At 33.1% G+C, this 25946-nt stretch overlaps 2 protein-coding genes across 5 annotated transcripts; both read left to right on the plus strand.

Moving 5' to 3' along the window:
- The first annotated feature begins 109 nt into the window (after positions 1 to 109).
- Positions 110 to 5025, plus strand: LOC110898589. Of its 3 annotated transcripts, none has more exons than XM_022145389.2 (7): positions 114 to 357; positions 2402 to 2442; positions 2542 to 2605; positions 2723 to 2911; positions 3696 to 3767; positions 4422 to 4597; positions 4703 to 5025. In XM_022145389.2, exons 1-7 carry the CDS (start codon positions 139 to 141, stop codon positions 4818 to 4820), a joined length of 879 nt encoding a protein of 292 aa, XP_022001081.1. In that variant the 5' UTR covers positions 114 to 138; the 3' UTR covers positions 4821 to 5025. The 3 variants fall into 3 exon arrangements, with proteins under 3 accessions (XP_022001082.1, XP_022001081.1, XP_022001083.1); XM_022145391.2 differs by having other exon boundaries at positions 181 to 357; positions 2537 to 2605; XM_022145390.2 differs by lacking the exon at positions 3696 to 3767 and having other exon boundaries at positions 110 to 357.
- Positions 5026 to 12214: 7189 nt separating this feature from the next.
- Positions 12215 to 22259, plus strand: LOC110898588 (aspartic proteinase-like protein 2). 2 transcript variants are annotated; one of them, XM_022145387.2, is made up of 10 exons: positions 12215 to 13274; positions 15160 to 15289; positions 16045 to 16292; positions 18067 to 18294; positions 20085 to 20250; positions 20337 to 20410; positions 20877 to 20973; positions 21582 to 21648; positions 21747 to 21818; positions 21896 to 22259. In XM_022145387.2, the coding sequence occupies exons 1-10, from the start codon at positions 13024 to 13026 to the stop codon at positions 22042 to 22044; spliced, it is 1482 nt and encodes a 493-aa protein (XP_022001079.1). In that variant the 5' UTR covers positions 12215 to 13023; the 3' UTR covers positions 22045 to 22259. The 2 variants fall into 2 exon arrangements, with proteins under 2 accessions (XP_022001079.1, XP_022001080.1); XM_022145388.2 differs by lacking the exon at positions 15160 to 15289 and having other exon boundaries at positions 12219 to 13274; positions 16106 to 16292.
- Positions 22260 to 25946: the final 3687 nt, after the last annotated feature.

Consider the following 25946-nt stretch of genomic DNA (forward strand, 5'->3'; position numbering starts at 1 on the left):
AATATTTTGTTCATGTTCTTTCATTAACCAAACGTCACGAACTACAAACCAGTCTCCAACTATATCTGTAATTACAAACCATCGGGTCAAGTCTATAAAAAAATACCCGACCCAAGATCCGTTGACCTAATTCGGGTTATGCAGGACTCAAAAAAACTCAAAACCCTAACACACCGAATCATCGCCATCGTCGGTGACGGAGCTACAGAGAAGATGTTGCGGTTGAAGCACCTCACTTCTTACAGATCGGCGGTTACTCACAGTTCCCGACTGTTGTTCACTCACGAAGATAAACTAATTCTACCGGCCAGTATCCCCTCACGGTTCACCTCCAATCGATTTCTCGATTTCTATCAGGTAAGTTCATTTGAATTCTGCATTTATGTTCGAAACCTAATCCGTAGCCGTTAGTGAAGTCGTATCAAGTGAATTTGATCGATTTGTTGTGATCTAATAGCAGCAGTTACTGCGTATTCTGTTGTTAAAGTGTTAGGGTTTATCCGTTGGAATTTTGTTGTGTTGCCTGTTTAAGTTATGCATTTGTGTTTGAAATCAAACTCGTAGGTATTAGTGAAGTCGTATCAAGTGAATTTGATCAGTTTGTTGTGATTTAATAGCGGCGGTTACTGCGTTTTCTGTTTCTGAAAGTGTTAGGGTTTATCTATTGTAATTTTGTTGTGTTGCTTATTTGAGTTATGCATTTGTGTTTGAAATCAAACCTGTAGGTATTAATAAAGGCGTATCAAATGAATTTGATCGGTTTGTTGTGATTTGAAACTAGCAGTTATTGCGTCTTCTGTTGCGTATTTGAGTTATGTATTTATGTTTGAAATCAACCTCGTAGCCGTTAATGAAGCCGCATCGAGTGAATTTGATCGATTTGTTGTGATTTGAAGCGGCAGTTACCGCGTATTCTGCTTCTGAAAGTGTTAGGGTTTCTCTGTTGTAATTTTGCTGTGTTGCTTATTTGAGTTATGCATTTGTGTTTGAATCAAACCTGTAGGTATTAATAAAGGCGTATCAAGTGAATTTGATCGGTTTGTTGTGATTTGAAACTAGCAGTTACTACGTCTTCTGTTGCGTATTTGAGTTATGTATTTATGTTTGAAATCAAACTCGTAGGCGTTAATGAAGTCGCATCAAGTGAATTTGATCGATTTGTTGTGATTTGAAGCGGCAGTTACCGCGTATTCTGCTTCTGAAAGTGTTAGGGTTTCTCTGTTGTTTTTTTGTTGTGTTGCATATTTGAATTGTGCATTTATGTTTGAAATCAAACTCATAGGCACTAATGAAGTCGTATCAAGTGAATTTGATCGGTTTGTTGTGATTTGAAACCAGCAGTTATTGCGTATTCTGTTGCGTATTTGAGTTATGTATTTATGTTCGAAATCAAACTCGTAGGCGTTAATGAAGTGGTATCAATGGAATTTGATCAGTTTGTTGTGATTTGAAAGCGGCATTTACTGCGTATTCTGTTTCTGAAGGTGTTAGGGTTTTGGTTGCCTGTTTTAATTATGCATTTGTGTTTGAAATCAAACTCGTAGGTATTAATGAAGTGGTATCGAGTGAATTTGATCGGTTTGTAGTGTTGTGAAAGTGGTAATTACTGTGTCTTTGTATTCCTACGAGTGTTAGGGTTTGTCTGTTGTAATTTTGTAATGATGTCTGTTTGAGTTATGCATTTACTGAGTCTTGTATTTGTGAAAGTAAGGGTTACTCTGTTGTAATTTTGTAGTGGTGTGCATTTATGTTTGAAATCAAACTCATAGGAATTAATGAAGCCGTATCAAGTGAATTTGATCGATTTATAGTGATGTGAAAGTGCCAACTAGTGTAATATCTATTCCTAAAAGTGTTAGGGTTACTCTGTTGTAATTTGTAATGATGTCTATTCGATTTATGCATTTATCCTCAAAATCAAACTTATAGGCATTACTCATATCAAGCGAATTTGATCGATTTTTTTGTGATTTGAAAGCGGCAGTTAGTAGTTACTGCGTCTTCTATTCATAGAAGTGTTAATAGTTACTCTGTTGTAGTTTTGTTATGAGTTATGACACCTGTTTGATTTATGCATTTATCCCCAAAGTCAAACCTTTAGGTATTACTGAAGTCGCAACACGTGAATTTGATTGGTTTATAGTGTTGTTAAAATGGAAATTACTGTCTTTTATTCCTAAAAATGTTAGGGTTACTCTTTTGAAATTTTGTAATGGTGTGTATTTGAATTATGCATCTATGTTTTAAATCAAACTCTTAGGAATCAATGAAGTCATATCATGTGAATTTGATCGATTTATAGCGATGCGAAAGCGGCAATTACTCCGTCTTGTATTTCTGAAAGTGTAAGGGTTACTCTATAGTCTATTGTGATTTGTAATGATGCCTGATTTGAATGCAGCTCGGAAATAAGGATGCAATCCAGAAAGAGCGTGCTCGGCTGTAAGTTTTTGGATCTGGTGTTTTGTAAATGTAGTTCGTTCCTGAGTGGATAATATTGTAAGCTTGTGGTTAATTTTTCTTTTGTGTGATTTAGGGCAGTAAAGATGAAATGAATAGGGGATATTTTGCTGATATGGCAGAACTCAAAGAACATGGTGGTAAGGTAAGTTGTTTCTTGAATAAATGGTGTTTTGATCAATGAAGATTATATAAATTCTTTAGGTTTTAGGGTTTAATGGTTTAGAATGTGACGTTGGTTGACATTGTTATGTATACACAGATTGCTGTGGCAAATAAGGTTATAATTCCAGCAATGGCAGCTGTGAAATTTCCTCAGCTAGAAGTAAATTCTTCAAATGGCAAATGTTTCAAACTTCCAATCACTACTTATGGATCTGATACTGAATCGATGAAGGCTGATATCCCGAAAGCTACTTTAATGTGTCTCTCGTTTCGAGCAACCTCTCAGGTTCTAATATGATTTCTTTTCTCATCAATTTAGTATAAGGAATTGTGTTAATCTGTGTGACATCATGATAATTGATTACTTTGTGATATGCGTATTCCTAAAGGCAGTTGAGTAACATGCTTGGTTTATAAAAGCACCAAACGCAGGCTCTCTGAGGCTTACGCTCCTTTCACTTTCTCTTGGTTTCTTCTTTTTAACAAACCTGTATACATTCATATATGGTATATCTATGTATGCCTTGTGTTTTCAGAACTTTTTACTATTATTTGTTAATCGTAGCATGATTAATGATAAACCTGTTGAGATTATTTATATGCAAATTTCTGTATTGTCACAGGATATGAAATATGATTTACCGTTTGATGTAAAGTTTATAGCATGGAATATATTGGACCAGGATCATTTCAGAACCATAAATATTTACAGAACTCGCAGAACTCCTAATAAATAATCTCTTTATTTATGTTTAGGATAATTTTATCAATTATTATGTGTATTTTTACGATTACATAGTTATTTTATCATTTTTTATATGTAATTTTATAATGGGCCAGGATCATTTCAGAACCATAAATATTTACAGAACTCGCAGAACTCCTAATAAACAATCTTTTTATTTATGTTTAGGATAATTTTATCAATTATTATGTGTATTTTTACGATTACATACATGTTAAGAGTAATTTTATCATTTTTTATATGTAATTTTATAATTACACATATGTAAACTAGTTTTTTTACATATATGTAATTAGTGAATATGTGAAATGCTATCTTTTTACAGGCAATGACTGATTCTTGGAGTGCTCCCTTTGTTGAAGCTTTCAAAGACTCAAATAAAGTTCGGTTATATGAGGTATTAAATTGTTGTATCATCTATCACTTCATAATTCTCTAAATATGATTATTGGGACTTAGTTATCACCTCCCAGGTTCATTTTTTCCTACCTTTTTATATAATATTAGGTTTTCTTGCATGCTTTTTCTAGAAATTATGAATTTTTATAGTTTATTTATTTGGGTTGAGTTCATTTCAGAACTCTAAATAACTACAGAATTTTCAGAACTCTTAATAAACAATCATTTTATACATAAGTTTTTGTATTTAAGATCTTTTTATCATCTATTATATGTATTTCTTTGATTACATACATGTTAAAAGTAGTTTACATATGTTTAATTGCCAAAATTATATATATATGTGTCATAACTAATTACATATATGTAAAAAAACTAGTTTACATATGTGTAATTATAAAATTACATATAAAAAATGATAAAATAACTCTTAACATGTATGTAACCGTAAAAATACACATAATAAGTGATAAAATTATCCTAAACATAAAAATATATAAATAAAAAGATTGTTTATTAGGAGTTCTGCGAGTTCTGTAAATATTTATGGTTCTGAAATGATCCTGGCCCTATTTATTTTGTGTTTCAGATATCATTCAGTGAATAGAAATTATGAATTTTTTATTATTTATTTATTTATTTTGTGTTTCAGATTTCATTTATTGAATCCTGGTTGTTATCTCTGACCCCAATAAAGAAGCTTTTACTTCTAATGTTGAAGAAGTCAAAACCGGAGGAAAATGGCGTGTTGCATAAACAAATCGCGTATGCTTTTGGTGATCATTATTACTTTAGAAAAGAGCTGAAGATACTCAACCTTCTAACTGGGTATCGATCTGTTTTTTCTTCTGCTGTATCTTTCTACTTAGATTATGTTACTTCGTTACTTCATCCATTTTAAATTATTTTTTTGTTATTGTTAATTATTCACAGTTACATGTTCTTGCTGGACAAATTTGGTAGAATACGTTGGCAAGGTTTTGGATTGGCCGCACCAGATGAATTGTCTTCACTTCTGTCGTGCACCTCACTTCTGCTTGAAGAAGAATGACGGTAACAGAAGTTCTTTAATTCATAGAAGATTGTTATAATAATACGTGTCAAATTCATGTCCTCGTTAACAATTTTTATGGTTACATTTTGGAACCATCCAACGGCTAAGATAAGATATCTCTTGTTGCCTTCAAGTCTAACTAGAAAAACGAGGACCGAGCTGTCCTTTTTTTCGAAAAGAGAAATTATATTGAGATTATGATTAAAAAAATGCAAAAGGAAGGAGGCGCCGTGTATAAAAATGGTGTAACACCTAAGGCCAACTTCACATCCTTATGTTCAGGATGGTGAGGCTAGCGGCAAGCCCCATTGAGAGTGATGGGTCACTAGCGGTTCTTTTGTAACACACCTTAGGTGAATCTTATAGCGTTGGTAAAGACGCGAGGTATTTGTTTCATGTATGGCTTCAAATAACAACAAATATGTTTTGGATGTTGACAAGAGGAGCTTTGTTAACCATGTTTGGGTGGCGATAATATCGATTGATACGAATGTGACCCGATGTTCACGCTTTTATTGTGATAAATCACACCTAAGATCAGATCTTTGGTTTAGGTGTGTCAATCGATAAGAGAGGTATTAAACAGCAATATGTGTATTACACCGATAAATAGGAGTATAGGACAGCACTTGCAAGTTGCAATAAATCAATACTTTCAAACATGAGAAACAATTTTTATAATCAACAGTTATTAAAATTTGCTTAAAGCCTTGTAGATACAAAATCAAGAATTCATAAATTAAGATAGCCTAAGAGGTTTTTTTTCAACCTTGTGTTGAGCTATTAAGATGCCTGATTTCTAAATAGGTCAATATGCTTTTAAAACTTACCCTTTAACAGGCTTTATAAACTATTAAGGTGTGTCTTTTATCTGTGGTTTATATTATAATTTTAAAAATACGCACGTAAAAAAATGTTTTTTTTTTAAGTAAAGGAATGAAAGCGGTTACTCCAAGCTTTAGAAACTTGAGGAGGTTAAAATGATATTTTATATTGTTTTCAAACATGACAAATCAATTCTTTAAAAAAATTAGAGAAAGAAAATTATCGAAGAAAAATTAAATTAGTAATAGAAACTTGAGGAGGTTAAAATGATATTTATATAATATTAAAGACAAAGGTCGGTGACCTTTGTCTTTATATCCTTCATAAAAGACAAAACAAATGTGCATTCATTTGCTTCCTTTGACTGAGTTCTAGAGTTGGCAGACTTTTCTCTTGCTTCCTTTGATCGAGTTCTAGAGTTGCCAGACCTTTCTTTTTTAAAGTTTTTGACTTTTTTTTTTACATTTTCATTTCTTTTCTTTAAAGTTTTGAACCAACAAAAAAGACCCTTATACTTTCAAGTTTTTCCACTTTACACCCTTAATTTTTTGACATGAAATACTATTAACCTTTATCTTTAAGTAAGTTGCACATTCACTTCTAACTTTCAGTAATTGACAACTTTGACCTTCTTAACCTTTTCTACTTAATAACTTGACACCTCCTTTGGTTTAAATGACTTTTACGACTTTACACCGCAACATGGATAAATTATTATACTTTTTTTATCTATGTTCTACTTATTTTGTGTATGTTCGTAAACTGTATTTGAAAGCAAGCCGGGTCAAATATACTACGTTTTCATTCGATGGCGATGTAATTTTTTTAAATAAAGAGTCGGGTCAAATATACAGTATAAATACGAGTTACTTTAACTTTAGAGCCGCCGCAACGCACGGCGGGTCAAAATCCTAGTTTTATATAGTTTTCAAACATGACAAATCAATTCTTAAAAAAAATTAGCGAAAGAAGTTATCGAAGAAAAATTAAATTAGTAAAGAACGGCCAACAGAATCAATCCCGAGCACTCTCGGGACACCCACTGGACAAATGGAGTACTCCGAGAGTAACCCGAGTCCACCACCAATTCCGGGGAAAACCCGGTAACCCACCCGCCCGTAGGCACGAAATTACCGGTAAAACCCGTTTGGCTCAAGGATCCAACCCAGGTTTCCCTGGGTCTTCTGTTATTGCCCACCAGTGCCTCACTTTGCACCAAGTGGGAGTTGAACTTGCATCTCTCAAGAGAAATGCAAGTCCTCCACCACTTGATCTAGAGATCATTCACAAATTAGTAAAAAAAGTTAATATGTTAAAAAACGTATATTATATACAGTACAGGGTAAAGTTGGAATAACAGAAACTTAAAGGTTAATTTATAGATTGGAGTAGTAGCATATGGGCTAAGATTGTCATTTTTGATAGTTTAAGGATAGTATTAAATTCTGATTAGACTTACGCTCATAATAAATAGTAACTCTGCCTAGTCTATACTATATAATAAAAGAAACCATTTTTGGGACACTTGTCATTATATTAGGCCATGTTTTATAGATAAGTATTAGTTTAGTTTAATCTTTTCTAATTAATTATATATAATCCTCCTACTAAATATTATTTAGTTTAATTTCTAATGGATAATTATTATTTAGTTTAACCTTCTTCTCATTTATAATATTATTTATTTAACTAATAGAGTAAATTACGATTTTGGCCCCTGTGGTTATATCACTTTTACTCTTTTAGCCCAAAAAGAATTTTTAACATCTGAACCCCCAACGTTTTTTTTCTAATCTTTTTGGTCCCTAACGTCTTTTTTCTAACCCTTTTGGCCCATAACATTTAATGGATGAGGTTAGTGTTAGGGGCTCAAAGGGTTAGAAAAAAAGACTTTGGGAGCTCAAATGTTAAAAAATTCTTTTTTTGGCTAAAAAGGTAAAAGTGATATAACCACAGGGGTCAAAATCGTAATTTACTCTAACTAATATTATTTATCATTTATACATTTACGGAGTTTTAAATAATGGGTTAAATTTATTGAGACTTTGTTAACAAATTTTGCTACAACAAAATAATCTATTTATATCAATATAAATTTTTATCTATTTATATAATAAAACATCAATGTGTGACACATTGCGTTCATTGTAGGTATTTATTTTATGATTTTCTCGCCTCACTTCCAAACTTATCTTATATTAATTAAATAAATAAAAGAATGATGAGCTAATATTAAATTTTATCCTACTTTAAATTTCAAATACCATTCTTCTATTTTTTTAATAACCGAAATTGTAAATTATTAATTTAAAACATTTTAAATAAAACAAATTATTTATCACGAAAACCAAACTTTGTATTATTATATTAAATATTTTTATTTTCACTATACAAAATTACATTTACTAACTTTTTTATTATTTGGTACATAAAATTACATTTATTTAACTCGTGTAATAAATGAGGTTTTTCAAGGATATATTATTTTATTATTTGGTAAACAATATTACACTTATTCAACCCATGTAATATATGTGGTTTTATAAATATTTTTTTTATTTGGTATATAAAATTACATTAAATCAACCCATACAATATGGTTCTTATATATATAACTTTTTATTATTTAATATATAAAATTATATTCATTCAACCCGTGCAATAAAGGAAGTTTTTAAAGATATAATATTTTATTATTTAGTATATAAATTTATTTACTCAACCCGTGTAATACACGGGGTTATAATCTAGTGGAAATAATATAAGAATGTATTCATTATAAAATAAATATGTTATATGACCTTTATTATCATTTCTCTAATAAATTGATCATTGACTTTATTACCCATATATCATTATTGCAATTTTCGATGGACGGACTAGATAAACACAACTTTCTCCTATGGTGTATATAAATAACTAGAGTGAATTGTAAGTTTTGTCCTTTATCTTTAGGCCATTTTGCAAGTTTTGTCCTTTATGTTTAAATTTGACGAGTTTTGTCCTTTATGTTTAAAAATCAAGCACGTTTTACCCTTTGGGCCTTAAAAATCAAGCACGTTTTGTCCTTTATGTTTAAAAATCAAGCACGTTTTGTCCTTTATGTTTAAAAAATCAAGCACGTTTTGTCCTTAAAAATCAAGCACGTTTTGCCCCAAAGGGTAAAACGTGCTTGATTTTCAAACATAAAGGACAAAACTCGTCAAAGTTAAACATAAAGGACAAAACTTGCAAAATGGCTAAAAGATAAAGGACAAAACTTGCAATTCACTCAAATAACTATTAGTATGAGAAACTCCACTGCCAACGACCAGAACAGGTGACTTGATTAGAGAGATTTTAGATTTCTAGGTGATGTTGTATGCATATGGTTTTAGGTAATGGTGTAGATATAGCAGCAATGAAAATGGGGTTTCGACCATTAGACCATGTGTAGTGGAAGGGGAAAATAATGCCCCCAAGTGTGGGCATTTTACGCCACGTGGCGGTCCAGTCAGCAAAGGGGCATTATTGGGCGTTTTAGAAAAATGGGTGTAGTGGGGATGGGGCATTATTGGGCATTATTGGGGCATTAAATAAAAAAAAGAAAAAAAAAAGAAAAAATCTTATTGGATAGGACAAGGGGGATGAAATCTGATTGGACAAAGGTAAAGGGTGTTGGGCGTGGTTTATAAAACGCCAAAGGGGCTTTTTTTGATTTTTTGCTTAAAAAAACGCCCCATGTAATGGTACATGGGCGTTTTCAAGCGTTTTTTTTGAATTTTTTTTAAAAAAAACGCCCCATTACACAGGGTCTTACATGTGGCAACAGGGCCGGCTCTGGGCCCGGCAAACCCGTGCCGACGCCCGAGGCTCAAAATTTCAAAGGGCCCGAAAAGTCTTTATAAGCTTGTATACATTTATTAAATTATATATTTAGTATATTTATCCGTTTATTATGCAAAAAAATATTGCTGGTGTAGTGGCAAAAACCATCTAAAAATAATGCAAAGGTCTTAAGTTCGAGTCTTTGCTCCATCACTAAGTTTTTAGTTTTGTAATTCATTTACCCTTAAACGTAATTTTGGGCCCAAATTTTTTCGTCGCCCGAGGCCTAAATTTTTTGAAGAGTTTTCGGGAACGGCTCTGGTGGCAAAATCAGCCAAGTCATTGTGAATCGGTCTAACAACTAACTTAGGGTGGGGGTGTGGGGTCGGTTCACAGAAAAGAGGCCAAAGAATTGGACGTTGTTGTTGTGTATGACGGTCTTGTAGAACCTCTTCAAGCCTTTGCAAATCCTAAACTTGCCGGTGACCGTCTTTAAAAATGACTAACACCAGCCATTGCTCATATATGAGACCATATTGAGGGTTAATTAAATAAACTATTTTTAGCATATCAGCCATGTACAAATTGTGTACGACTTTCTCTAATCATGACTCACACGTATTTATTGAAAAAATCAGTATACTAAGAATTTTATTATTATCTAACTTAAATATTTTATTTATTTTTATATTATTTTCTTTTTTTACTATTTAACTAATATAACGTTTTTTTAACACCCAAAATCCACCTAACTTTAACTCTTTCAAATATTTAAACTCATATCGTTTTTTAAGCGAGCCAACCATCATACCAGTACACCATTAAGTCATAGATGTTTATTTAATATCCAAAATCTACCTACCTTTAATGCTTTCAAAAATTTAAACTAACATCCCCTTTGTAGTGAGCCAAACACCGTAGCACCAAACCACTAGGTCATAAATGTATTTTTAATTACTTAACTAAGGGTGGAGATACAATAGGAAGTTTATTTAACTAAGAAAACTAGAAAGTGATCTTGACCATCCAGTTAGTTAATCAAAGCTAAGATTAAATGATGAAAAATGAGGGGAAGAAAAGAGGCGCATGAGTTTGTTTAGGGGCATTCTAGTCAATCCAAGACAATAGTTTCTCTCTCCTCCAATTCCCCCCCCCCCCTATTTTTTAAACGTTAATAACTCTTTCATACGACATTATTCTTTTAATAAAAATTGCACAAAAAAACAAGCGTTTTTTATCTTTAAAACGAGTATGCTATTGCTATATTTTCGGAAAAAAATTTTGAAAACCCAATTGCGTAAAATGCAATGGAAAAAACCCAGTTGCGTAAAACGCAATGAAAAAAAAACCTAAAAAATGTCATTTTTCTAAAACGCAATGCACCAAAAACACAAAGAAATGTCTTATTTGTAAAACGCAATGGCCAGAAAACAAAAAGAAATGTGTTATTTCTAAAACGCAATAGCCTAAAAACTCATAAGAAAGTGTAGTTTCTAAAACGCAATGGACTGAAAACACATAAAAATGTGTTTTACTTAAAACGCAATGCATCAAAAACACAAACAAATGTCTTATTTTTAAAACGCAATGGGCAGAAAACACTTAAAATGTCTGTTTTTCTAAAACGCAATGGACTGAAAACACATAAAAATGTGTTTTACCTAAAACACAATGCACCAAAAACACAAAGAAATGTCTTATTTATAAAACGCAATGGCCAGAAAACACTTAAAAATGTCTCATTTCTAAAACGCAATGGCCTAAAAAAACAAAAGAAAGTGTTATCTCTAAAACGCAATGGACTGAAAACAGCTAAAAATGTGTTTTACCTAAAACACAATGACTAAAAACACTTCAAAAATGTGTTTTACCTAAAACGCAATGACTAAAAACACTTAAAAATGTGTTTTTTTTCTAAAACGCAATAACCAGAAAACACATAAAACTCTCTTATTTCTAAAACGCAATGGACACATAAAACTGTCTCTGCCCCTTGGACCCCGCCAGGGGCCGCCGCCCCTGGGACCCTGCTACCAGGGGCACTGCCCCCGGACCCCCGCCAAGATCGTAAAACGCAATGACTAAATCAAAAACCCAGATAATAAAAATGAAATTAAAGAATTTCTTACATGGATCGAAGTCGGTTTCTTCAACGATTGACGAAATTTGAATGATTGAAACACTTATCAGCGATCGAGTCCAACAAATCGAGTGATTATCTTCAAAATCACCAGAAAAAACGAGATTTTGTATGAAATTAAACTGAGTTTTCTTAAAAAAAGCTGAAGAACACGTTGATCGGGTGTTTCAATCATTGATTGGTGACGAAAATCGCACTATAATGTAGTGATTATTGAGATAGAAAGTGAAGAAATGGTTGAAGATGGTGAGTTTTGATGTTACTGGGAAGAAGAAGGAAGAAGAAAAGGATAAGATTGACTAAAATACTCTTCCTCTTTATTTTAAATTTTGTCACATGTCCTAATCCTATTGCTTCCTATACTTCCTAGCCAAAATAAACTTCCTATTTGATCTTTTCCCACTTAACTAAATAACTTTGTAATTGCCGAATATAATGTTCCTTCATATGAAAAATCATTTATTTTTGAGTAAATTGCAATTTTACTCCATGTGGTTTAGGGGCGTTGACGCCCTTACCCCCTACTTTAAAAAAAAAATGTTTGCTTACCCCCCGCGTTTGCCTGATTGCATCAATGTTCACCCCTCAACGTGTGAAAAGACGTTTTTGCCCCGGATAATTAAAAAGAATTAGAGTAAATGACAAATTTACACCATGTGCTTTACCTCTGCTAACACGTTTACACTCTGTTTTATTTAAGTCGTCATCTCCGGCGATGTTCCGACCGTTCCGACGATATTCGACCACCGGAGCAAAACTTGCAACTCGTCTCTAAACTAACCGGGTTCATGCTTGCCTAGTCGAACCTATAACGTATGTGCATTGCTCAGTTCAGCCGTCTCATCCCAAACCCATGACTCGTTTGCAACCAACCCTACTCGAAATACCATGAACACACAAGAGAAATACCGACGATAGAGGTCAGATGGACGTTCAAACTCTCTGGCGAGTCTCTAAGGCCATAGACAACAAAGATAGAGTAGTTTACACGCCATACGATGTAACTCCGACGTGCTTCCGACTCGGTCCTGGTGACACCAGGTTTTGCTCCGGTTTGCACCCCTAGTTGTTCCCAAGCAAGCAAGTTACAATGTGTCAAAAACTCAAAATGTTAGGAATCAAACTCGTGAAGCAAATCTATGAAAACAAACAAACAAACCGCAAACATGGCGAGAGATATTTCAGGAAATCAAATTTGGGGTTCGTTGTCATCGTTCATCGAACACCAATGATTATTACAGACCCAATATGGATTTCACGTATCATCACTCCAACATTATCCCCTTTTGAAACCTTCTCATTCTCTGTATCTTTTCCTTTAATCATATCATATACACATATATACATACATTACATTGTGTGTGTATGATTTTAATTGATTGATTCTTGGGTGCACATAAGCTGTTCGATAAAAGTCCTCAAAGAGAAATGGGGGCTTTTATTATTATTCCAGCAGCCGTGTTGTTGTTGTTGTTACAGGGGGTGGTTGTTGTTTGTAGTTTTCCGGTGACTTTGAAACTTGAAAGAGCTTTTCCACACAATAATAATAATAATAATCTGAATCTGGTGGAGTTGAGAGATAGAGATTACTCAAGGCACCGTAGATTCTTGCAGCAAGCTTCTTCAAAAGATGTTATTGATTTCTCTCTTCTAGGCACTTATGATCCTTATCGTGTTGGGTACTTTCTCTCCCCTCCCTCTCTGTTAAATGAAACTCGAGAACATGGTTTTTCATATTTTCATTTCTTTTCCCTCCCCTCCCCCTGTTAAATGAGACTCGGGAACAGAGTGATAAGAAAGATGTTTTTCTTTTCAAAATACAATCTTTTTCCATATATTGATAACAAATAGGCTTGTAAACAAATCGAATGTGAACGTTCATGAACTTGTTCGTCAGGAAGTTCGTTTATCTAATAAATTATTAACGAACATGAACACACGTTTTGCTCGTTCATTTATGCTTGCGAATCTCCGTTTATGTTCGTTTAAATTTTTAATAAATACGTAGTTAGCTATCTAATGGAACTTATTGTAATTAATAACTAATTTATATAAAAAAACCCAACTGGGGTAGCTCAGTTGGCCACCGACACCCATATTCCAACACTTGGATCGTTGGGGTCTCGGGTTCGAGATGTGGCAACCCCACTTCTCTCGAACCCCAAGTGTTGGGAGGGTATTTGCCGCCAGGGATCCTTGTCGGGTGGTGAACTGGGAGGGGGGATCCCCTCCGCGGTCAGGGGTACCGTGCACCTATCCTTTTTTTTAATTTATATAAAAAACGACTTCATGTTCATTTATGTGTGGTCAATTATATTCATTTGTGTTCGTTTATGTTTGTTCATTTATGTTAATGTGTGTTGTTTTATGTTTGTTAAATTATGTTCGTTTTAGTTTGTTTGTTTATGTCCGTTTACATTCATGAACTGTTCGTTTAGGTTCTAAATGGATGAACATAAACGGACACGAATATGCACATTTTCTTAATGAACGAATACGAACAAAAAAAATTGTTCGATTATATGTTTGTGTTCGTGTTCGGTTGAAGTTAAATGAACGTCGGTTCGTTTACAGGCTTAATAACAAAGATGAGTAAGACTATCTCCATTGCTACGTGCGTCCTTAGGCGCCCTTAGCTGCCACGTCATCTGTCACATCATATCCTTACAAATCCTTAAAAACCCTTATTTGATCTCTAACCCTACAAATATCCTTATCCTTCTTAATTTCCACCTCATTACCTACAAACTACACACAATATTTAAATAAAACATTTTTTTTCTTTTACTTTGGGCCCACACACATGCAAAACCAAGTAAAACAAGGCCCTTGTGGAAGGGCTTAGATGCTAAGGGCTTCTAAGGACAAAATCTCACAATGCTAAGGACTTGTAAGAGCCTTCAAGGGCATCCTCCAATGGATGCATTGGAGGTTGTCTAATTTTGCAGGGTACCTTGTAAAATTGTTCTTTGTTGCATGTGGGTTAAGCTTTTTGGGTCCCAAAGCGGATAATTAAATTGAAGCCTTTTTCATAAAAAAAAATAAAATAAATTTGCTTTCAATTCTATGATTCCTATATCATTTGTTTGTATGCATAATTATAGACCATAAACACAACCGCCAACAATACCGAAGCTCAACTTAGCTATATATGATTTTTTTTATGTTATCTTTTAATTTTAGAATAGAGTAAATTACGTTTTTGGCCCCAGTGGTTATATCACTTTTACTATATCAGCCCAAAATAAGAATTTTTAACATATTTGCCCCCATGGTTTCTATAACTAACCATTTTGGCCCCTAAGTCTAGAGATCATGGGGGCCAAAATGGTTAGTTACAGAGACCATGAGGGCTAAAATGGTTAGACTTACGGGCCAAAATGGTTAGTTATAGAGACCATGGGGGCAGATATGTTAAAAATTCTTATTTTGGGCTAATATAGAAAAAGTGATATAACCACAGGGTCCAAAAACGTAATTTACTCTTTTGCTTATATAATAAAATTATTCTTTGTTGTTTAATCTGCAAGTTTCTTTATTTTAAACATTTTTATGTGTATTTAGGCTTTATTACACAAAAGTCAAATTGGGTTCTCCTCCAAAGCAATATCATGTACAAGTTGATACAGGAAGTGATGTATTGTGGGTCAATTGCAAAGATTGCAAAGGCTGCCCTACATCTACTGGACTCAAAGTATTGTTCACACACCCTCATAGTTGTCAATAGCGGCTATAACGACCGCTATAGAGCGCTATGCAGCCATGCGACCAAGTGTCGCTATATGGGTCATAGCGACCAATAGCGTATTTAGCGACAGTTAGGTATTATTTTTTTTGGATGTAAATAGCCATTAGATATAGCTACAAAATAGCTGGATTTATAGGTTTTTGTTAAATATACATGTAAAATAGCATATATACAAGGGTATTTTGATGTAATATACGTATAAAAATTTTCAAAATTCTTTTTCTAGTGTAATCGGATAAAATAGCCGTCGCTATTTGTCGCTAGAGTAAACTTCCGTTTTGCTCCCTGTGGCTTGGTCATTTTAACGGTTTTGCTCCAATAGTTTAAAAATAGCCATTTTCCTCCCTGATCTTTCGAGTTTGTCGCCAGTTTGCTCCCTAATCTTTCGAGTTTGTCGCCAGTTTCCTCCCCCCTGATGGAGTTAGAGGCTGGGAGCAAAATGAAGATAAGTTAGAAAAATCAGGGAGGAAAATGGCTATTTTTAAACTATTGGAGCAAAACCGTTAAAATGGCCAAACCACAGGGAGCAAAACGGAAGTTTACTCTTGTCGCTATTTGCTACGTAGCCTATAGGTGCCTTGTCGATATTCGCTATCGACAACTATGCACACCCTCTTTTATAGCATAATTTCATTGTATATTAACATTATAATGATTAACCAACAACACTGTGTGTGCCTGTGTTTTTTAAATCAATATAGTTTCGAATTGCGTCGTATGACCATTCAAGTTCATCAACATCTTCTGTAATCTCTTGTTCAGACAAAAGATGTTCTATCGGAATCGAATCTGGTGATGCAAAATGTTTAAACAACCGGTGCACTTATAAATTTAACTATGGAGATGGTAGTGCAACGTCAGGATATTATGTGTCCGATTTACTTCATTTGGAAATGTTGTCTGATAATACCAACCAGTCGTCAAATGCTTTATCCACGGTTATGTTCGGGTAAGTTATCGATAAAGGTAAGAGTAAACTGCCATTTTGGTCCCTGAGGTTTGGTTACTTTTGCTACTTTAGTCCAAAACTCAAACCTTTTGCATCTGAGTCCCTGTGGTTTCAGTTTTATTGCCATTTTGGTCCAAAAGTGAAATTAGGTCTTATTTTTTCGTATAAACTCCTGTTATTTTGTCCTTTTCCTCAGGGGCAAAATGGTCATTTTTATTTTTATTATAACATATTATTAATTAAATTAAATAATCCCCATATAAAAGCTGCAGAGGAAACGGACAAAATAGCAGGACTTTATAAGACGAATAATCGAATATGCCCTGATTTCACTTTTGGATCAAAATGGCAATAAAACTGAAACCACAGGGACCTAGATGCAAAAGGTTTGAGTTTTGTACTAAAGTGGCAAAAGTGACCAAACCTCAGGGACCAAAATGGCAGTTTACTCTAAAAGTAAAGGATAATCGCATTAAAAAGTAGCAAAGTTTGTTGAAATTTCAAATTTAGTAATAAACTTTTTTTTTTCACCGGATAAAGAAATATTAAGGTTTCAAAAAAAATTATTCAATGTACAAAGTGATAATGTGCAGGTGCTATGTTGTTAACTTTGACTATATTGACTTTTTTTTTATTGGCATGACACCTGAAAACTGGTTAACTCAATGGATTACTTAAGGTCGAAAAGAGTAAAATGTCATTTTCGTCCCTGAGGTTTGGCCAGTTTTGTGACCTTCGTCCAAAGTTTGTTTTTCCGCATTTGGATCCAAAAGATTTGAAATCTTGCCATTTTCATCCAGCTCGTTAACTCCATACGTTTTTCTCCGTTAAGTCAGTGGTATTTCGTCTTTTTTGTTAACTGAAAGGGCAATTCGGTGTTTTTCAGGGATATTGGGTCTTTCTACATAAAGTGAAAAAGACCGAATTGCCCTTTAAGTTAGCAAAAAAGACAGAAATACCCCTGAATTAACAGAGAAAAACGGATGGAGTTAACGAGCCGGATGAAAATGGCAAGATTTCAAACCTTTTGGATCTAGATGCGGAAAAACAAACCTTTGGACGAAAGTCGCAAAACTGGCCAAACCTGAGGGACGAAAATGGCATTTTACTCTAAACTTTTTTTCATCAGAAAAAAAACATCAAAGTTTCAAAAAAAAAAAAAAATTATTCAATGTAATCTGACCCGTCATCCGGTCAAAGTAATGATGTGCAGGTGACATGTTAACTTTGACTATACTGACTTTTTTTTAATCAGCATGACACCTGAAAACTGATTAACTCAATGGATTACATAAGGTCGGAAAGTTTGATTGTTTTGTCTCAGGTCAAAACCATAGTTGTTAATAGCGAATAGCGACAAGGGACCTACATGCTATACATAGCGAATAGCGACCGCTATTTTATAAATAGCGATACACTTGAAAAAGAATTTTGAAAATTTTTATATGTATATTATATCAAAATACCTTGGTATATATGCTATTTTACATGTATATTTAACAAAAACCTATAAATCCAGCTATTTTATAGCTATATCCAATTGCTATTTACATCAAAAAAAAAAAAAAAAAAAAAACTAACTGTCGCTATTCACGCTATTGGTCGCTATGACCCAGATAGTGACACCTGGTCGCCTCGCTACATAGCGCGCTATAGCCGCTATTGACAACTATGGTCAAAACACTATCTACATCCCAAAATAGTTGGTCAACTTTTTATGCATGTTGGTGAATGGTGAAACTTTTTTTGATCTAACAGAGTTATAAAAAAACAGTTGCAGCACATCTCAATCTGGTGAGTTATCTAAGCCTGATAGAGCGGTTGATGGAATATTCGGGTTTGGTCCACAGGGTTTATCTGTAATTTCGCAACTTGCTTCACAAGGAGCAGCCCCGGATGCGTTTTCTCATTGTCTTGTTGGTGATGGTGACGGCGGTGGTATTTTGGTACTTGGTCAAATCACGGATCCAAACATGGTCTATTCGCCACTTGTCTCATCAGCGTAAGCTTTCTTAGAAATACAGTGTTTGCAATTAGGGCTGCAAACGAACCAAACGTTCAGCGAACAATTCGTTTGATAATTGAACGAATACGAACGAGAAATTCCGTTCGTATACTTAAATGAAAGAACATGAACAAAGGCCGCGTTCATTCATTTATGTTCGTGAATGTTCGGTAACGTGTTCGTTTATGTTTGTTTGTGTTTGATAGTTCATTAATGTTTTTTATTTTTATATTTGATCCAAATACTTCAAAATTCCAACTAATAAAATATTGAGCTAATTACTGTTTTCGTCCCTGTGGTTTGTCAAAAATCACTAATTCAGTCCATTAGTTTAAAAATTGCGATTTCAGTCCCTGTGGTTTCACTTTCGTAACCATTTCAGTCCCTGTGGGTTCACTTTTGTAACCATTTCAATCCATTATTCTGTTAAGTACAGGGACTGAAATGGTTACGAGGTGGACTGAAATGGTTACGAAAGTGAAACCACGGGGACTGAAATCGCAATTTTTAAACTAATGGACTGAAATAGTGATTTTTGACAAACCATAGGGACGAAAACAGTAATTAACTCTAAAATATTTAACAAAATTATTAGTGTATTATATATTCTGTTCTTGAATGCTTGTTTGTGTTCGTTTGTTTTCATTTGTGTCCATGAACGTTTAGTTGTGTTCGTTACCTATAATTAATAAACGAACACGAACACGTTCATTTCCTTAACAAACATAAAATCTTGTTCAGTAAATGTTCATGTACAGTTTGTGAACTCACATATTCCTTAACAAAGTGTTCGTTCGGTTCGTTTGCAGCCCTAATTGCAATTAGTGGGATGATTACTTATTCAAGGTCCAATTCGGGTTTCTTAACAAGTCAAAGGGCTAAAAAATATAAAAATAAAAACATAGCTTAAAGGAAACGGTTGAGATAATATGAATTATCTAGTCATATTTTACAAACTATTTTACTCTATATACATACAAATAGCATGGAGAGGAATAGTGCCATACAACTGAACTGTCTGGCACTTTCCCATTGTTCCAGCCAAATTACGATTTTGCACCGTTCAAATTTATAATTTTGTCATTAGTTTTTTTTTTCTCCTAGCCAAGTTACGATTTTGCACCGTTTAAATTTATAATTTTGTCATTAGTTTTTTTTCTCCTGGCCAAATTACGATTTTGCCCTCAGTTCAAATTTACAGTTTTGCCATCGCTTTTGTTATTTTCCCCTGTTAAGTTACGTTTTTGCCCCTGTGTAAAATTACAGTCATGCCATCATTTTAATGTTTTTTTTTACAAAACTATGGTAGTGTTTTGTTTTAATTAGTTGACTCGGTATAATTTTTATTCGTGTCAGGTGGCTGCCTTGCACACGTTCATTTGCCCTGAAAAATTACAATTTTGCCCCAGTTTAAATTATAGTTTTTCCATCGTTATAGTTTTTTAGCAAAAGTATGTTAGTGTTTTATTTTAATTGGTTGACTCGATTTAATTTTTTTGGTCGTGTTATGAGTAGTATGTACAGGTAACCGAAACACAGACGCACATGCTATGAGAGAGAAATATTCAGCTTAGCGCCCCCGCAACGCGGGCCGGGCAAAATCTAGTTATTTATAAAAACCATATGTTTCCAAAAAAAAAAGTTTATCTGGTCAACATGGCCTGATCCATTTCGGCCCGGTACAAAAATGACCCGTTTTGCGATGTTACCCGACCCGACCCGACCCACAAATGGTTTTTCTAAGCATGCAAAGGGTCATTTATATAGTAACATGCTATTTTTGGCAGGCAGCATTATAATCTACATCTGCAAAGTATTTCTGTTGATGACAAAACATTATCAATTGATCCATCGGTTTTTGAAACGTCACACAACCGAAAAGGAACGGTAATTGATTCTGGAACAACTCTTGCATACCTAGCAGAAGATGCCTATGATCCTTTCGTAACCGCTGTAAGAACAAAAGGGCAAAAAAGTCATAAAGCCATAAACTGTTACATTTTTCTGATGCTTCCAACGGTTTTGCGTAATGTTTGCAGATTACAAAGTCTGTTCCTCATTCTGTTGAGGCTTTTGATGCAAAGGAATATAAGTGCTATATAACTAAGGATAGGTGAATATTTTATGGCTATTTTTAATGATTTTATTAGTATTTTTTTTAAAGTAAAATGACATTTTCGTCCCTATGGTTTGGCCAGTTTTCTGACTTTCATCCAAAGGTTTGAAATCTTGCCATTTTCATCCGACTCGTTAACTCCGTACATTTTTCTCCGTTAAGTGAGGGGTATTTCTGTCTTTTTTGTTAACTTAAAGGGCAATTTGGACCTTTTTCACTTTATGTAAAAAGACCGAATACCCCTGAATTGCCCTTTAAGTTAACAAAAAAGACAGAAACACCCCTGACTTAACGGAGAAAAACTGATGGAGTTAACGAGCCAGATGAAAATAGCAAGATTTCAAACCTTTTGGATCCAGATGTGAGAAACCAAACCTTTGGACGAAAGTCGCAAAACTGGCCAAACCTGAGGGACGGAAATGGCATTTCACTCTTCTTTTTAATCATATTGATATCATTTCAGTATCTCTAAGGTTTTTCCGAATGTGAGCTTTAATTTTGCGGGTGATGCTTCTATGGTTTTAAAACCCGAGAGCTACCTTTTGAGACAGAAGACTGTGGTATTTCCATGTTTAATATCTAAGCTACTTTTTTGTATTCTAATTAGGGCTGGCAATTTTACACGAATACACGACACGGAGTTAACAGGTATCGTGTACCAAACAGGTAGACACGAGATTACCTGTTAATTTTCGTGTATAAACAGGTTAAATACCTGTTAATACCCGTTAGTACACGATAAGAAATTAAATTAAATAAAACTCATCAGCCATGTGCGTGTGGGTTTCTTAATTCCTTTCTATTTTCATTCCTCATTCAATTCAAAAAAAAAAAAAAAAAACCCTAAACTCCCTCTGTAACTCTCAGATAGCATGTCGTGTTCGTGTTTTGTTCGTGTTAACATGTATTAACAGGTAATTTTCGTGTATAACAGTCGTGTTAACAGGTATTAACAGGTAATTTTCGTGTATATCGTGTCGTGTTCGTGTTCGTGTTCGTGTTTGAAAAAAAGGACACGATAAGTTATCGTGTCGTGTTCTTGTATGGGATTTCGTGTATCGCGTCGTGCCTTATCGTGTACGGGTATACACGATATGCCAGCCCTAATTCTAATATGATAGGTGAATATTTTTCTTTTTAAATTTGAACATGCATAAAATCTTTTTAGGGTGACAAGACAGCATGGTGTATTGGATTTCAGAAGGTTAAGGGTCAAGGACTCACAATTTTAGGAGGTATAAGCATTCAAAATAATGTTTTCCAAGTTCCAATTTTGACCTGTTACCTGACCCGCCTGCTTTTACCTTTTAACGGCATATCCTTTTTCATGTAGACATGGTTTTGAAAGACAAGAGTGTTGTTTATGACTTGGGCGGTCAACGGATTGGATGGGTTGACCATAACTGTAAGTCCATAAAATTTTGACTCTTTTAACATAATGTAAAAGTAAGACACTGTTTGAGATTCTAAAACATGTTTTAGGTAAAAAGCTGTTTAATGTGTCTACTAAATCAAGCGGTCGCAGAAGGATCTCAAATGCTAGTCCTATTGATTATAGAAACTCGCTACGTAGTACACTTTATAAGTTGACCCCCATCATGATTTTTGCTTTCTTGCTACATTTGTTGTAGTTTTTCCAATGGAAGTAATCTTTATTTACTTTTGGATTGTTTAGCATACACAATGTTTATGTCGATAGTAACACGAGGTCGGTTTTTGTTCTTAGCATAGGAAGGAACACACACCCATAGAACACCATGTAGAGAGTTTAGACATATGTGTATGTAATACAGATATTAAGTCTTTACATTGTTGTAAAGTGTAAAGTTATAGCTTTGATTACAAATGTTTCTTCTTGTGCTTTATGGTTTGCCATTGCATTCCCAATTGTATATACTCAAAGAAACATTGTGCATGCTACAATCTAAGTAGTTAATACGGTAAAATATTGGATATCGGTCAAGGACCGATATTTGAGATATCGGTTATCGCGGTGGGATGTCGGTAATTTTAATATCATGCTAAAATTATATATATAGCAATTTAACACTAACAATTCAGTATACTCTCATACCATTAACAAATTAACCTTTTGCAACTTGCAAAACACTAACAATTGTAGCAAGTAGAAACTGACTAAGACTTAAAACACTAACATTTAATAATAACAACTAACAATCGGTGCCTACGGGCGGGTGGGTTATCGGGTTTTCCCCGGAATTGGTGGTGGACTCGGGTTACTCTCGGAGTATTCCGTTTGGAGTGGGTGCCCTGAGAGTGCTCGAGATTGATTGTGTTGGCGTTCAAAAAAAATCAAAATCAACTAGTTTTAGACACGAAGGACCAGAGATGAGCGGGAGTGTATTATTCGAGAGATTTTTAGTTGACGATCTCATTTAAATACAACAAATCTATACTATATAATAAAAGAAACCACTTTGGGGACACATGTCACTCATTGGAGCCATCTATTTTTTAGTCTATTAAAATTAAATAATTATTTAAAATTAAATAATTATTTATGAGATATACGTAGAGATATACTATTTAATATATATAATTATGAGATATACGTAGAGATATAGTATAGATTAAAAACTTATTTAGAAAATATACTATTAATATTAAATTATTATTTTTATAATATATTTCCTCAGATAAAGGAATAGGTTACATTATAGTTTTATTTTTAGTTCTATTATTTTTTTTATTTTAGAGAGATTTTATTTTAATATTTACGTTTATACTTTTATATCCAAATTTAGGTAAAATAATTATTTATGAGATATACGTAGAGATATACTATTTAATATATATAATTATGAGATATACGTAGACATATAGTATAGATTAAAAACTTATTTAGAAAATATACTATTAATATTAAATTATTATTTTTATAATATATTTCCTTAGATATAGGAATAGGTTACATTATAGTTTTATTATGTCGTAGAGAGATTTTATTTTAATATTTACGTTTATACTTTTACATCCAAATTTAGGTAACATATTTAAATTGCCTATGCCTCTTTATAATCAGTAATATGTTTTAAATATATTTAACTTTTTATAATCAGTAAATGTTTTAAATATATTTATTTTAAATAAAATATTATATATTTTTTAAATATGTTTTATAAAAATAAGAATATGACTTAAGATGTAAGTTTAAGCAGAGAAAAATTATTATTATTTAATAGGAGAGAAAATGCAGGAAATCAAAATCTGAAATTAATCAGAACTCAACTCTTGTATTACACGAGGTTTTTTTAAAGATATAAGTTTTTATTATTTACTATATAAAATTACATTTATTCAACCCGTGTAACACACGGGCTTTTTAAGATACAACTTTTTTTTATCATTTACTATACAAAATTACATTTATCCAACCCGTGTAATACATGAGGTATTTAAAAATATAATTTATTATTATTTGATATATAAATTCAACCCGTGTAATACACGGGGTTTTTTAAAGATATACCTTTCTTTTATAAATTATTATACAAAATTACATTTATACAACCTGTGTAATACATGAGTTTTTAAAAATATATTTTTTTATTATTTGATATATAAAATTAGATTTATTCAACCCGTACAATACACGGGGTTTTTTAAATATATAAATAACTAGGTTATGGTCCCGTGTGTTACACGGGTTGATTAATAAAAACGATATAATTTATTATTTGTAAATACTTATTAATTTTAATCTACTCTTGATAGTTTTGATTGAACATACATAATAAATTCATCAGTTACCATTAATAACGTTGAATTTCATGGGACAAACATCTAATAACATTGAATTTCATGAGATAAACCTCCTAAAATTATAAAATAAAAAACAAAGTCATCTAGATTCACACCAACAAAACTTGGGAAAAGTTGAATTAAAGAAAGGAATATTGAATTTTAATAATCTCAACTATTCGCCATTGGCCACTAACAGTTTCAATTTCAAACATAACTATCGGTTGTCTCAGCTATTAACATATTGGCTTCCAATGGACTCTGACTAACAGAACCCTAATGTTGTTAGTCTCCGATCGCCGGAAAAACGTTTTTAGCCGGAAAAAGGTTCCTAAAGGTCCGATCTAAGGTTACAAAAAGGTTTTGGACGAAAATGTTGAGTTTTCCAGACAAAATGGAGTTTTCCGACGATGAAAGAATTTACGGCGACCTCAATAATTGGGGTTTTTAGAAGAAAAAAGGTTCCTAAAATAAGTAATAAGGTTACAAACAGGTTTAGGACAAAAAAATTGAGTTATTCGGTCAAAAACGCTTTTCTGGTGACCGGAGACTAACGACGTTAGGTTTCTGTTCGTAAGGGTTCATTGGAGGCCAATATGTTAATAGTTGGGACATCGAGTGGTTATTTTTAAGTTGGGACTGTTGGCAGCCAATGACGAATGTGTTATTATTGAAATCCAATACTCTAAAGAAACATGCAACTATTTCGATTCTTTTTTTACTCAGCTTTAATGCTTTGTGTGCGTTACTTATTGAAAAGAAAAGTCTTGGTATCAATACATGCATCTCAACCCAATTGAAAATGTTCCCATTTTATTTCTTTTATTATATAACCTCGTGTATTGTACAAGTTGAATAAATGTAATTTTATATACCCAATAAAAAAAGTTATATCTTTAAAAACCCTATGTATTATACAGGTTGAATAAATGTAATTTTATATATTAAATAATAAAAAAAATATATTATTAAAAAAAATCCCCCGTGTATTGTACATGTTACATTAAAAATCTAAATCATTAGTAGAAGCCATGAGTTACCTATGCTTATTTTATTATAATTCAATTTTATTAATCCCTATTATTAAGTAAAGGCAGGATAAATATAAATTGAACAAAAATAGTAAAATATAAAATTCATATATTAAAATAATATATTCTTTATTTGAATCTTATTAACATATATTATCTATATCTATTTGTTTAGGATATATTCTTTCTTTGAATTTTATTAACAAATATTATTTATTTCAATTTGTTTAGGGTAAAAGATAAAAAGATAAAACTTATGGATTAAAATAATATATTTTTTATTTAAATCTTATTACGAAATATTATCTAAGCGAATCCTTCGAAATAGCCAAGCCGGTAAGTAGAAGGGCAAGGTGACCACAGGGAAAGGCATTACCAGAAGGAAAGTAGTCCAACTCAATGTCTTACGCATCAGTGGCATTTGAGTGAAAGCAGTAAGTCAGTGGCCAAGAATCATCGATTTTGGAGTTACCAGCTCAAGGCAGCTCATGGGAATTTATTTAAGTAAGAACGATCCCCAGTGTCATCCTCTTCGTCTTCTCTTTAGGAAAGCAAGTCCCATCGAGTTAGCTCTTGGAGTCAAGGCATGCCTTAAGGTAGCGACTGACTTTCAGGTGAATCTTATTAACATATATTATCTATATCTATTTGTTTAGGATATATTCTTTCTTTGAATTTTATTAACAAATATTATTTATTTCAATTTGTTTAGGGTAAAAGATAAAAAGATAAAACTTATG

This window comes from Helianthus annuus, chromosome 13 (assembly GCF_002127325.2).
Source record: "Helianthus annuus cultivar XRQ/B chromosome 13, HanXRQr2.0-SUNRISE, whole genome shotgun sequence".
Classification (NCBI taxonomy): Eukaryota; Viridiplantae; Streptophyta; class Magnoliopsida; order Asterales; family Asteraceae; genus Helianthus; species Helianthus annuus.

What these genes read in the sequence shown, in the direction of transcription:
- LOC110898589 (XM_022145389.2), top strand. Translation starts at nt 139, where the DNA reads ATGCAGGACTCAAAAAAACTCAAAACCCTAACACACCGAATCATCGCC. An exon ending in GATTTCTCGATTTCTATCAG is followed by an intron (nt 358 to 2,401) that starts GTAAGTTCATTT and finishes ATTTGAATGCAG; the next exon opens with CTCGGAAATAAGGATGCAAT. An exon ending in CGTTTCGAGCAACCTCTCAG is followed by an intron (nt 2,912 to 3,695) that starts GTTCTAATATGA and finishes ATCTTTTTACAG; the next exon opens with GCAATGACTGATTCTTGGAG.
- LOC110898588 (XM_022145387.2), top strand. Translation starts at nt 13,024, where the DNA reads ATGGGGGCTTTTATTATTATTCCAGCAGCCGTGTTGTTGTTGTTGTTA. An exon ending in TATGATCCTTATCGTGTTGG is followed by an intron (nt 13,275 to 15,159) that starts GTACTTTCTCTC and finishes ATGTGTATTTAG; the next exon opens with GCTTTATTACACAAAAGTCA. An exon ending in TCGCCACTTGTCTCATCAGC is followed by an intron (nt 18,295 to 20,084) that starts GTAAGCTTTCTT and finishes TATTTTTGGCAG; the next exon opens with GCAGCATTATAATCTACATC.